Raw genomic sequence first — 13,649 nt, forward strand, 5'->3', positions numbered from 1 at the left:
GCCGTATATACTGCCTGCAGTCTCTATAGACTAACGTTTACAATTAAATGCGTCCTTCTGCATAGATAGATAGATAGATAGATAGATAGATAGATAGATAGATAGATAGATAGATAGATAGACAGATAGACAGATAGATAGATAGATAGATAGATAGACAGACAGACAGATAGATAGATAGATAGATAGACAGACAGACAGACAGACAGATAGATAGATAGATAGATAGATAGACAGACAGACAGACAGACAGACAGATAGATAGACATATATAGATAGATAGAGACATAGATAGATAGATAGATAGATAGATAGATAGATAGTAGATAGATAGATAGATAGATAGACAGACAGACAGACAGACAGACAGACAGACAGATAGACATATATATAGATAGATAGATAGACTAGATAGATAGATAGATATATAGATAGATAGATAGATAGATAGATAGATAGATAGGATAGATAGATAGATAGATAGATAGATAGATAGATAGATAGATAGATAGATAGATAGATAGATAGATAGATAGATAGATAGATACTTTATTTATCCCAAACAAAATTATTGGCCTCTAGTAGTTTAACAAGCAAAAGAAGAGAAACTAATACAAATACAGATAAAGTAAGTAAGGTGTAGCAAATGTACAACATGCATATATACAATATATGGTATGCAAAACAGTATGTGCAAATTGTGCATCTGGTACATTAATAATAATAGAAGCAGTAGTGTATCTATTCTTATAAACAATATATACAGATATATAAGTATAAAAATAGTAATAAATATATTGTTATAGTGATAGAACAAATTATATAAATAATATACATTGTCTAATATACAGTACATTGTTATACTAATATACATTGTTATACAAATATACATTGTTATACTATATATATTCACATTTTCAGCATTTAGCAGATGCTTTTATCCAAAGCGACTTACAGTACTGTGACAGTATACTGTCTAAGCAATTGAGGGCTCAAGGGCCCAACAGTAGCAACCTGGCAGAGGTGGGGCTTGAACCAGCAACATTTCAGGTGCTAGTCCAGTACCTTAACCGCTAGGCTACAACTGCCATATATACAATATAATAAATAAAATATCAGATATAGGTATGAATGAGTATTATAGTGGTAATATACAGGTAATATACAGGCTGGGCACCTACCAAACAGAATTGACGATGTCTGAGGCAGGAAAGAATAGATGGGAACTCCCCTCTCATCACTACAATAGCAACTTCTACTGTCTGATTAAGGCCGGGGTACTAACATTCTCCTGCGTGTTAGGGCTCTTTAAGAATGAACAGTGTGTGCTAGCCTGAAGCCCTTCTCTCCCTTTGTGTTTGTTTTGCAGAGGTCACGAGTGCAGCGAAGAATCAGCTTTGTCTAAACTGGGGTGTTGGGTTTGGATAGCAATTGGGAGGAGGCCATACATTCCTAACCACTGTACATGTGGGAAATTTCAAAATGACCCAATGCCCCCCATGTTTAGCATCATGGAGCATCAAACAAAACCTTTTATTATAATGATAATGTATTTCTAAACAATAAAAAATATGGTCAAAAATAAACATACAAAACAGGAATATGTATCATAGAGTATATATGTTTTATTATTTACAAGTTAAAGTCAAAGACAAACAATACAATGCTGTACAATATTTAAAAAAAACACAACTTCCAGAATTAAAGTAAATAATAAAGGCAGGATTTTTTTTATATACATGGCTGCATCAATATATTTATACACTGTACAACACTTCAGTTTTATTTTATTTCTTAGAGAGCTGATTTGCAATCCAGTCCATTCCATCATATAAACCTGTTCCATTTATTGCACATGTTGACTGGACATACCACTAAAGAGACAAAAAAGAAGAAGGGTTTAAACAAGGTTAAACAACATGAAATTACAACATAAAAACTCATCTGATAATACAGAGCTAGTTATGGGCTACTCACCGTTCTTCCCTTCATTGCATGCAATCCCAGTCTCTCAGCCATGTCACTTACTGGCACAGATTCAGGTAAATCCTGTTTGTTGGCAAGAACCAGCACAACAGCATCTCTCAGCTCATCTTCCTCGAGCTTTAGAGATTAAAAAAAAAAAAACATCAGTGTACTATTCAGAAAAAAACTGTACAAACCTTTTAAAACTAGCAGAATGAAAGACTGTTACCATCTGCCTCAGCTCCAAAGAGGCTTCATCAATACGCTTATGATCACTGCTGTCCACCACAAAGATGAGACCCTGCATTAATTTAAAGAAAATAAAAACACACATTAAAAATATATAAAGGGCTTAAATCATTAAGGACCAAATCACTGGTCTAAAAATCAGCAAGAAATAAAAAAAATGCTGTTTTGATTTCTGTGTCATTATTATGGAGAGACCAGCTTAATATGAATTGTATAGTTTTATATAGTTTTATATTTTTCTAGTTTTATTTTTAAACATATTTTATATTTGTATATACTTATATTAACAAATATAAATTATGAAATGTATGATTGAATTGTTTAATAAAAAAGCCCTTTCAAAAGTGTATAACTACTTTGAATAAATAAGCCTTAAATCAGCTGACGAGTGAATCAGGTGTAGCTTTATATCAACAAACCTTGGTGTTCTGATAGTAGTGTCTCCAGAGTGGTCTGATTGCATCCTGTCCTCCCACATCCCACACAGTAAAAGAGATGTTCTTGTACTCAACTGTCTCAACATTAAAACCTGAGCACATAAAAATAAGATTTAAGGATTATTGCTCACTTATTTATAAATTTCTTTATATGAATGTAAGTAAGTCATACCAAGAGTTGGAATAGTTGTCACAACTTCTCCCAGTTTAAGTTTGTAAAGGACGGTGGTCTTTCCTGCTGCATCAAGACCCACTAATGAAGATAAATCAAATGTAGAAAAATTACAGCTAGTATTATACATTATGAGTTATCCTAGCTTGTAGTATTAATTAATTGATACACTTCTGATCAAAGAAAAGAAATTAAACAATGATGCTACATGTTCAAATATTTTATCTTTGAAATACAATAAAATAATATTTCATTATTTTCATATTTTTTAAAAAGGATGTCAAACACGGTTTTAATAAATAAACGTAAATAATTGAATAAACAACAATAATAATGAAAATTAAATAATAATAATAAAAATGATAGTGTGAATGAATATTCTTACCCATCAGTAATCTTATCTGCTTTTTCTCAGTGATTTGAGAAAGAAGGAAGGAGAAGAAAAGTCCCATTATGGTTAACGGTTGTACTAAATTAAAGGCTGTTAGTTAAAAGTAGCTGCTTCTCTCACCCAGTGTGCTGCTGAACTGGATCAGATCTGATCTACCTGTTTATATAGAGAGAGCAGCAGCACCACCAACAGGTTCCTCAGTTTCACTTTCACAAAGGACATGAACACGCTCCACTTCCACCGCAACCCAGTCCAACACAGCCAAAAACACGTCACTACCAACACGTGTAACAACCACAGCAACGACAACAACAATAATAATATTAGTAATAATAATAATCATTTCTTATAAACACTTTAAACAGCTACTACTTCTGATAACATTGTATTAACGCTACTATTATTCAAATACTTACTACAATAAAAAACAACAATAAAAATAATTTATAAACTATTTCTCCTATAAATACCACTGCTGTTGCTAATAATTATGTATTAGAAATACTTTTATAATTCTACAGCAACCAGCAAATACTACTATTGCTAATAATAATAATAGTAATATTGTAGTATGTATTATTATATGCATGTATTATGTTTATGCATCTGTTATTCAAAAAACGATTACTACTATTACTATTACATCTACTGCTGCTACTAGTAATTATAGCAGTAATGCTATTACTAACAACAGTGAAATTATCTATCACTATCACATCACTATTACCACATAACAAAGAGATAAGATAATATAAGATAATTATAACAACAACCATTATTATTATTTACATTTACGGCATTTAGCAGATGCTTTTATCCAAAGCGATGTACAGTTGTGACATTATACAATCTAAGCAACTGAGGGTTAAGGGCCTTGCTCAAGGGCCCAACAGTGGCAACCTGGCAAAGGTGGGGCTTGAACCGGCAACCTTTTGATTACTGGTCCAGTATCTTAACCACTAGGCTACAACTGCCCATTTTATTATTATTAATATTATTATTGTTATTATTATTATTATTATTATTATGATTTAGAACAAGAACTAGATGACATATGTACTAATTATATTATGATTATTTACATTTAGAATAATTATATTATTAATGATAAAAAACAATAAGAATAAACTAATTATAACAATATAAAATAATAATAATATTTGTTTAAATTGTTAGTAAAACTGCTGTTGCTGCTGTTGATGTTTTAATTATTATCACCTTATTAACATTTCCCAGATTATTACCCATCTGCAGAAACAAATGTTATAGATATTTTGTGATATTTTGCTGTGATTTGTTTTCTTAAACAATGACTTTACCTTCAACACAATAATACAATTCTCTATGTAAGGTAGAGTCAATTGTTCTCTCCGGTCTCTGATTGGCTGGTGGAAGCGACGTCATTTGCGACACGTTGTTCTTGCCTGGACAGAAACTTCCCTGCAGTGTGTTATAAAGTGAAAGTAATGATGTGTGAGAGCTATATAAACCTGAACAGCTCCAACCTACAGCACACTACAGAGAACAAGCAGCAGAGACAAATTCACCTCACTCTACACTACAGCTCAGACTGAGATTATAATGGGAAACTTCTTCTCCTACGTCTTGTCTCGCCTTATTGAGAAGAGACCTGTCAGATTACTGATGGGTGAGTTCAGTCATTTACATTCAATTATATTTGTTTTACTCTAAACACTCATTCAGTTTTACTGACATGAATCATTTTTTCTAGTTGGTCTGGATGCAGCTGGGAAGACGACTGTCCTCTACAAACTCAAATTGGGGGAGGTTGTCTCGACCATTCCCACGCTTGGTAAGACTGACAAAAAGTTTGTTTGTTAAATTGATTCTTTTTTTATGTATTCAAAGCTACAGTAGTGTTTTTGATGGGAAAAAAACTTTATTTGGATTTTTAGTTTTCTTTTCTTTAGGATTTTGTGTAAGATGTTAGACTTTAATATCCCTTGATGCATATTGACTATCATGACTTTTTCCTTATTGTATTAATTCTCAGAATGTTGTACCAAAATGTGCCTGGAATAACACATTCTAATCAAAGGGTTCTAACCAAATTACTAAAAGATATACATTTTAGCTTTAACTGTATGTGTACATGTATTATATCAGCACTAATGTTACTTCAATGCTTCATGTGGACAGGTTTTAATGTCGAGACAGTTGAATACAAGAACATTTCTTTCACCGTGTGGGACGTTGGTGGACAGGATGTAATCAGACGACTGTGGAGACACTATTATCAAAACACAATGGTAAATTAATAATTAGTTCTATTCATTTCATTGACTGAAGTAAATGCTTCATTGGAAATTGTATTATTCTGGTGCATTTCATTAAGAAATATTTATATATTACAGGGTCTCATCTTCGTGGTGGACAGCAATGATCGTAAACGCATTGAGGAAGCCTCAATGGAACTTCACAAGATGGTAAATAAATCCTTTGATCTGTAATTTTATTATGCACATGCCCAGTGTACATACAGTGTATCACAAAAGTGAGTACACCCCTCACATTTCTGCAAATATTTTATTATATCTTTTCATGGGACAACACTATAGAAATAAAACTTGGATATAACTTAGAGTAGTCAGTGTACAACTTGTATAGCCGTGTAGATTTACTGTCTTCTGAAAATAACTCAACACACAGCCATTAATGTCTAAATAGCTGGCAACATAAGTGAGTACACCCCACAGTGAACATGTCCAAATTGTGCCCAAAGTGTCAATATTTTGTGTGACCACCATTATTATCCAGCACTGCCTTAACCCTCCTGGGCATGGAATTCACCAGAGCTGCACAGGTTGCTACTGGAATCCTCTTCCACTCCTCCATGATGACATCACGGAGCTGGTGGATGTTAGGAACCTTGAACTCCTCCACCTTCCACTTGAGGATGCGCCACAGGTGCTCAATTGGGTTTAGTCCATCACCTTTACCTTCAGCTTCCTCAGCAAGGCAGTTGTCATCTTGGAGGTTGTGTTTGGGGTCGTTATCCTGTTGGAAAACTGCCATGAGGCCCAGTTTTCGAAGGGAGGGGATCATGCTCTGTTTCAGAATGTCACAGTACATGCTGGAATTCATGTTTCCCTCAATGAACCGCAGCTCCCCAGTGCCAGCAACACTCATGCAGCCCAAGACCATGATGCTACCACCACCATGCTTGACTGTAGGCAAGATACAGTTGTCTTGGTACTTCTCACCAGGGCGCCGCCACACATGCTGGACACCATCTGAGCCAAACAAGTTTATCTTGGTCTCGTCAGACCACAGGGCATTCCAGTAATCCATGTTCTTGGACTGCTTGTCTTCAGAAAACTGTTTGCGGGCTTACTTGTGCGTCAGCTTCCTTCTGGGATGACGACCATGCAGACCGAGTTAATGCAGTGTGAGGCGTATGGTCTGAGCACTGACAGGCTGACCTCCCACGTCTTCAACCTCTGCAGCAATGCTGGCAGCACTCATGTGTCTATTTTTTAAAGCCAACCTCTGGATATGACGCCGAACACGTGGACTCAACTTCTTTGGTCGACCCTGGCGAAGCCTGTTCCGAGTGGAACCTGTCCTGGAAAACCGCTGTATGACCTTGGCCACCATGCTGTAGCTCAGTTTCAGGGTGTTAGCAATCTTCTTATAGCCCAGGCCATCTTTGTGGAGAGCAACAATTCTATTTCTCACATCCTCAGAGAGTTCTTTGCCATGAGGTGCCATGTTGAATATCCAGTGGCCAGTATGAGAGAATTGTACCCAAAACACCAAATTTAACAGCCCTGCTCCCCATTTACACCTGGGACCTTGACACATGACACCAGGGAGGGACAACGACACATTTGGGCACAATTTGGACATGTTCACTGTGGGGTGTACTCACTTATGTTGCCAGCTATTTAGACATTAATGGCTGTGTGTTGAGTTATTTTCAGAAGACAGTAAATCTACACTGCTATACAAGTTGTACACTGACTACTCTAAGTTATATCCAAGTTTCATGTCTATAGTGTTGTCCCATGAAAAGATATAATGAAATATTTGCAGAAATGTGAGGGGTGTACTCACTTTTGTGATACACTGTATACAAGCATTTCATCAACAATTAACATGTTTTTTTCTGTTTAGCTTGAAGAAGATGCCCTAAGGGACGCTGTGTTACTGGTTCTTGCCAATAAACAGGATTTACCCCAAGCAATGCCAGTGCATGAGATGACAGAAAAACTGGGATTGCATGCGATGAAGGGAAGAGCTGTAAGTAGCCAAATATTGACATATAGTTTGATTACCAATTATTCAAATGATAAACAATTATCCAGCTTATACAAAACAATGTTTTTCTGTCTTTTTTAGTGGTACGTCCAGTCAACGTGTGCAGTAAATGGAGCTGGTTTATATGAAGGACTGGACTGGATGTCGAATGAGATCTCTAAACGATAACTACACTGTTTTTAACTTTATGAGCAAGTTGTTATTAATTGTGTACTGTATTGTGTATACTTGAAAAATTCAAACTAGTAATGACCTTCTTAAGCACTTTAGAATCTTGTACTTTTGTAAATATCACTCACAATGTATTTGTATGTATGTAAATTGAACATATTATTAAATCTTGTCATAATAATGCTTTACCATGTCATTCTTGATATTTTTTCCTAATCTGTTTATGTAAAGTAATTTGAGATTTTAAACAGAGTACTGTATAATGAGTACTATATGAGTACTACATAAATAAAGATTATTTATTTGTTTAAAATAAGACAGTATGAAGAACCTTTTTACAATTGCCATAAACCTACGACATAATAAAAAAGTTACATACTTATTGAAGTTCATTTCTATAACCATGTTTTGAAACTGAATGGCAGTTCCAAAGACTTAAAATTAGTTTTACAAAACATGTTTGTAGATGTATTTCCTCATGACACACCTCAGAAAGGATTACTGTGTTTAGTATTAGAACAAAGCCTTTTTTTAGAAAAGGACTTATGACATTAACCTAAAGAATAAGGTGCGTGTTTTTATGAACAAGTGTATGTTGGTGTTTACAGTGGCACAGTATTATTGTTATTATTATTATTAATAGTAGTATGTGTCTGTAGTCAATGTAGGCAGTTATTATGTTTTTAAAGTGAGTGGGTTTTTTCCCCCTTTTTATGGTGTCTTGTATCACTCACACAACACCCTTGCTGGGTTGCAGGCTAGCCCATGACTCCCCCGAAACATTTTACTCACTTCCAAGCTTTCTTCCAAAATGCCACATTATGGCTTTTGCAGCCACATGATGTTTGGCTATTTAAACACCTTTGTGAGATTTTGGACTGACATAATACAAAGCACTTTCTACTAGCATCAAAACACCAACAGAGGAAAAGTCTTTTAAAAGCATGTTTATCCATGCCTCAAGTAAAACTCCAAACACTTGTAGAATCAATGTTATAATGAAGTTCAAAACCACTAGTTTGAATGTATAAAAGTAAAACCAAAATATTGGTCAATATAAATTTCAAATTAATCAGTATAGAGTATTAATGATGAACTACCATCTAAAAAATGTAAAACCTATACCTCTATTACCTCTATTTTTGAGTTTAGTTATAAACATTCTGTTGCACCACATATTTAATTCATGGAAACAGCTGGAGAGTGCAGTACAGAAAGATGTAATGATAGTATCTGGATTAATGTAAATCAAAATCAGAATAGTTTTATTATTAATAAGGTTATAACATACACCATTATACTTACATTTACATTTTCGGCATTTAGCAGAAGCTCTTATCCAGAGCGACCATAGTAAACATTTCATTACTCTACTTTAAGTAAACATCAGTCCAAGAACACAAATCTGCTAAAACCTGTTAGAACCAAAGTTTTTTTTTTTTTTTTTTAAGAAATGAAAAAGAGCATTAGTAAATAAGTACAAGTCAGTTTAAGTGCTTAGTAAAAATGTGGGTTTTTAGTCGTTTTTTAAAAACAGCAAGTTCATTCCACCATTTGGGTGCCAGTACAGAGAAGAGCCTTGATGCTTGTCTTCCTCTAGTCCTGGGTGGAGGATCAAGTCGGGCGAGACTAGTGGCTCGGAGGTTGCGTGGTACAGAGCGGGGTTTGGTTAGACCTCGAAGGTAGCTTGGGGCTGGTCCATTTTTGGCTTTGTAGGCGAGCATCAGTGTTTTAAACTGAATACGTGCCGCTATAGGAAGCCAGTATAATACCCCAAGCAATGTTATTTCTTTTCATTCTACACCACAGTGCTGCTGCATTATTACTGTTTATTAAGTTTTAAAGAGCTTGTTTTTCCCTAACCTTCATCAATTCTGTTTTACCCAATGTATATTAAACCAGACATTACACAAAAGCATGTTATAGAATGTAATGTTTTCCACCAAAGCCAAATGTTGGCTGTCTGTACAGTTTCCTCAAATTTCTTTCATTTGCACTTTTACTGAAATTATCTTACTGTTGAAGCTTTATTTGATGTCATAATAAATTCATTTTCATAAATTATTACAAATTAATAAATTATAAAAGTTACATGTATAGATATGATGTTACTAAGGAACTAATATTTCATCTAAAATCAACAACTTCATCCAACTACACCAAATAAACATTAAAAAAAAGTTTTATTTTAGTGTGTCACTGTAGTTTGCCCTTTCTGGGTTTAATAAGGAACCTACAGAACATTTTACTATTTCTATTTAGATTTAGATCAGGCTTTAAATGGCCTCCTCAGTGCTCAGTGCTCAGAACCTTTCAATTATCTTTCTGACCTGTTCTGTAGCGCCACCTCTGGTGCTTTCATGTAATACAACAAACCACAGTCACAAACACAAAACAAGAACTAAATAAAGTTAAATTGTGTTTGAGTTTAATAGTAGTATAAATGAAATATATAACAACACATTAAGCAGGGATTTACAATAAAACTAGGCAATACGTTTTCACAAACATTAAGTGAGACAAAAGTCATTATACAGTGTTAGTGTTTCTCTTGCATTTATATTTCTACAGTGTCTTAGTAAGTAAATATACGGTGTAAAATGCCTTAAAACAGTAACAGAAATCTATTACTCTATCTATTATTCATGAATTTAGAACTGTAGATGTTACGGAAGTTTTCGTGGAGAATCCGCGTTGGCAGTGACGTCATTGTGGATGAGTTGGACTGGGTTGCGGTGGAAGTGGAGCGTGTTCAGGTGTGTCGTGTTTCTCTGTGCAAAGTGAAAGTGAGGAAACTGCGGCTCTATTTAAAGCTGCACAGCAGCTCAGTACAGCAGTACAGATCACAGATCTCAGATCACAGCACTCAGATCACAGCACTCAGATCTCAGCACTCAGATCACAGATCTCAGATCTCATCACTGACTTTTATTCTTCAACCCTGAACACATTAATCATTCAGCTTTTTCATTATGGGAAACTTTTTTGCTTCCATTTTTTCTCGGATGATTGAGAAGAAGCCAGTAAGATTGCTGATGGGTGAGTTTATTTATGTATTTTTTCTTTACATTTACTGCATGTCTGTTTCTTACTACATTTATAAATGTTAAATGATGTTATGTCAATAAGTCCAATTTATGTGCAGTTTTATTATTGAGAAAATAATGTATTAAACACATGATATATACCATATCAATTATTCTTTTATTTGAGTACATTTACAATAAATCAAAATAAAATTCTAAATGTTATTGTTAGAACGGTTGATCATATACAGTAGTAAACTATTAAAATTGCTAAACAAAATGTATTTAATATTTTAATACTATATTTAAACCTGTTTTTAAAGTCAATGACTGGTATAATTTAAAGAAATAAGCAGGGAACTGCATCAGTGGTACAGTGACAAAGACAACAGCACTTTAACAAATCTTAAAATAATAACAATTAACATGTCAGGTACACTAGATCCATCTTTATTATCTTTACAATGTTGCATTTCATTTAGACACATGATTAAATTAATTAGCAGCTGTGATATAATGCAGTTTAATTATCATTTTGGGATTAATATTCATCAAGTAATGTAAAATTCTCTTTTTAAGTTGGTCTGGATGCAGCAGGGAAGACGACAGTCCTCTACAAACTTAAACTGGGAGAAATTGTAACTACAATTCCCACTATTGGTAAGGACTAAAAAAAAATATTTGTGTTATATGTTTTTTAAGTATCTTTTCTGTTTTTATGAACATATGTTTGTGAAAAACACACATACAAACTCAAAACATCTGTCATTAACAGCCTCACTGGAAAACAAAGGCTCTTAATGAAGTTGTAATTTGGGTGTTTTTCATTACAAATTTCATGTAGAATTTGTAGTGTGTTTATCAAGCCTTAAAGAATGCTGATAGGAGAGTGGTATTAATCTAATACACAGTTTACACTATGCAGTTACTGTGGTGAAAACATGGCCAGTAACTCTATATCTACTCTGCATCTATACAGTCAATTACTATAGATACAAGGTCCTTGAAGCTAATAAATGAGCAATATTATTATTTAAATGTTTTTTTTTAATTATGTGGACAGGCTTCAACGTTGAAACAGTTGATTACAAGAACATCTCATTCACTGTGTGGGACGTAGGAGGACAAGATGTTATAAGACCACTCTGGAGACACTACTATCAATATACCACGGTGAATAATTCTATAGATTTTACATACAAAACAATACAGATTTAGGATAAGGATAAATTCTGACTTAGTGTTTGTTCTTGCAGGGTCTCATCTTTGTGGTGGACAGTAGTGATCGGGACCGAATTGAGGAAGCTGCTTGGGAGCTTCAGAAAATGGTAGGCATCATTTTGTGACTGGTTAGAGAAGCTGTGATAGGAAACTTTGCTTGTCCAGTTTGATAACTGAGCGTTAATCCCAACATATTGTGGGACAGTAGATTAGATGAGACACCAAAATGCATACTTTAACAGAATTCTGCACCAATTTAGTAGAAAAAGTGGGTTAAAGCTGACCGAACCGACCTGGTGTAAAACTTACCAGATAGGATTAAAGCTTTGAATAAAGACATAAATAAGTATTAGTGAATAACCGACACATCCAACTGATTTGTTTTATTTAGGAAGTATATGTTAATGTGAAGCAATCCCCCCTGATTGCATTAACATTTTGTTCTACTTCCATAGCTTGAGGAAGATTTACTAAGGGACGCAGTTGTGCTGATTTTTGCAAACAAACAGGATTTACCCCATGCAATGTCAGTCCATGAGATGACCGAGAGACTGGGGTTACATGCTATGAAGGGAAGAACTGTAAGTAGTTCACAAATGTGACAAGTTTAGCTGCTGGTTAATATTCAACACTAACTAATGTATTTGTTTATTTTTTGTGTCTCTCCAGTGGTACGTCCAGTCAACTTGTGCAATCAATGGATCAGGTTTATATGAAGGACTGGACTGGATAGCAAATCAGATGTCCAAAAAATAACACTGCACTTCATAATGTTAATAATTCTTACAGAAATGTACATTTGAATGAATAGGATATTTCTATATATTTATAAACACCACTAACATATATTAACTTTCATCCTTTTCATGTTCCTATAATATGTGTTGTATATATGTAATATATTTCTGTCATGTGAACAAATATATAATTTTTTACTAAATAAATGTCAGATTTTTATGGTCATATTAAGAAAATGGTTGATTGTATCTGTCACAGAGCCGATTTATACGCATTGATAAGCATTACACTGCTTTATACATATCAGGATCATACTGGGTACAGGGCTTATTCTGGTCCCTGCTTGGGAGTAGTATTCAGCCTTTTAATCCTATGTGAATACAGTAGTCTGAGCCTGTATCAGAACTACAAGTCCAAAATGTTCTCCGTCTCTTCAGTGGTGCTTAAACAACAGTGCAATATTTATATTCTCTGTATCTTGATGCATTTCTCACCAAAACCTACTCTTCTTGAACTGAAAGTCATTTCAAGTCCTCTATAGCCAGGTCATTCATGCGTACACTCCTGTTCACATAGGCGCAAAGGTAAAAACTATTTGCCTAACAAATCTCGGTCTGTTGGCATGGAGCTGAAAATGTAAAACTCTCTCCGTTCTCCAGGAATATACTATATGGCCGAAAGTAGGTGGTGTTTTAGCCGCAACTATTGTTAAAGAGCCAGAAATCAATTGTACTATAAGTATATGATTCTAGTTTATGTCAACAGTTTGGGGAATGCCCTTTCCTTAGTGAACAAGCAAGCTTCATAAAGACATGGCTTGATAAGTTTGGCGTGGAGGAACTGCACAGGGCAACTCTGTTAATGCCTACGGTCCAAGAAGTTCATGCTCAGGTGTCTACATATTTTTTACTATATAGGGCACTTATCCTTACAAAAACTGCAACAATAGGATCTACTTGCTTCTGTTGATAAATAATCACGTTCTGTTTTTATTTGCA

General features: G+C 34.5%; 3 protein-coding genes across 3 annotated transcripts; 2 read left to right on the forward strand and 1 right to left on the reverse strand.

Annotated features, from left to right (window-relative positions):
* Positions 1 to 1,723: 1,723 nt before the first annotated feature.
* Positions 1,724 to 3,292, reverse strand: LOC134301596 (ADP-ribosylation factor 5-like). The gene is made up of 6 exons (XM_062986378.1): positions 3,209 to 3,292; positions 2,824 to 2,904; positions 2,634 to 2,743; positions 2,195 to 2,266; positions 1,978 to 2,103; positions 1,724 to 1,874 (listed from the first exon to the last, which is right to left on the reverse strand). The coding sequence occupies exons 1-6, from the start codon at positions 3,273 to 3,275 to the stop codon at positions 1,788 to 1,790; spliced, it is 543 nt and encodes a 180-aa protein (XP_062842448.1). The 5' UTR covers positions 3,276 to 3,292; the 3' UTR covers positions 1,724 to 1,787.
* A 1,453-nt stretch (positions 3,293 to 4,745) lies between these two features.
* LOC134302143 (ADP-ribosylation factor 4-like) lies at positions 4,746 to 7,804 on the forward strand. Its single transcript, XM_062987190.1, has 6 exons — positions 4,746 to 4,862; positions 4,947 to 5,027; positions 5,375 to 5,484; positions 5,590 to 5,661; positions 7,352 to 7,477; positions 7,577 to 7,804. Exons 1-6 carry the CDS (start codon positions 4,796 to 4,798, stop codon positions 7,661 to 7,663), a joined length of 543 nt encoding a protein of 180 aa, XP_062843260.1. The 5' UTR covers positions 4,746 to 4,795; the 3' UTR covers positions 7,664 to 7,804.
* A 2,775-nt stretch (positions 7,805 to 10,579) lies between these two features.
* On the forward strand, positions 10,580 to 12,743 carry LOC134301976 (ADP-ribosylation factor 4-like). Its single transcript, XM_062986921.1, has 6 exons — positions 10,580 to 10,705; positions 11,272 to 11,352; positions 11,756 to 11,865; positions 11,949 to 12,020; positions 12,369 to 12,494; positions 12,583 to 12,743. Exons 1-6 carry the CDS (start codon positions 10,639 to 10,641, stop codon positions 12,667 to 12,669), a joined length of 543 nt encoding a protein of 180 aa, XP_062842991.1. The 5' UTR covers positions 10,580 to 10,638; the 3' UTR covers positions 12,670 to 12,743.
* The last annotated feature ends 906 nt before the right edge of the window (positions 12,744 to 13,649 follow it).

This window comes from Trichomycterus rosablanca, chromosome 24, assembly GCF_030014385.1.
Source record: "Trichomycterus rosablanca isolate fTriRos1 chromosome 24, fTriRos1.hap1, whole genome shotgun sequence".
NCBI lineage: Eukaryota > Metazoa > Chordata > Actinopteri > Siluriformes > Trichomycteridae > Trichomycterus > Trichomycterus rosablanca.

Coding starts and splice junctions, on each gene's coding strand:
- LOC134301596 (XM_062986378.1), bottom strand. CDS start 3,275: ATGGGACTTTTCTTCTCCTTCCTTCTTTCTCAAATCACTGAGAAAAAG. Junction 2,267..2,633: donor ACTACTATCAGAACACCAAG/GTTTGTTGATAT, acceptor AAATTAATGCAG/GGTCTCATCTTTGTGGTGGA. Junction 2,104..2,194: donor CTTTGGAGCTGAGGCAGATG/GTAACAGTCTTT, acceptor TAATCTCTAAAG/CTCGAGGAAGATGAGCTGAG.
- LOC134302143 (XM_062987190.1), top strand. CDS start 4,796: ATGGGAAACTTCTTCTCCTACGTCTTGTCTCGCCTTATTGAGAAGAGA. Junction 5,485..5,589: donor ACTATTATCAAAACACAATG/GTAAATTAATAA, acceptor TATATATTACAG/GGTCTCATCTTCGTGGTGGA. Junction 5,662..7,351: donor CAATGGAACTTCACAAGATG/GTAAATAAATCC, acceptor TTTTCTGTTTAG/CTTGAAGAAGATGCCCTAAG.
- LOC134301976 (XM_062986921.1), top strand. CDS start 10,639: ATGGGAAACTTTTTTGCTTCCATTTTTTCTCGGATGATTGAGAAGAAG. Junction 11,353..11,755: donor AACTACAATTCCCACTATTG/GTAAGGACTAAA, acceptor TTATGTGGACAG/GCTTCAACGTTGAAACAGTT. Junction 12,495..12,582: donor ATGCTATGAAGGGAAGAACT/GTAAGTAGTTCA, acceptor GTGTCTCTCCAG/TGGTACGTCCAGTCAACTTG.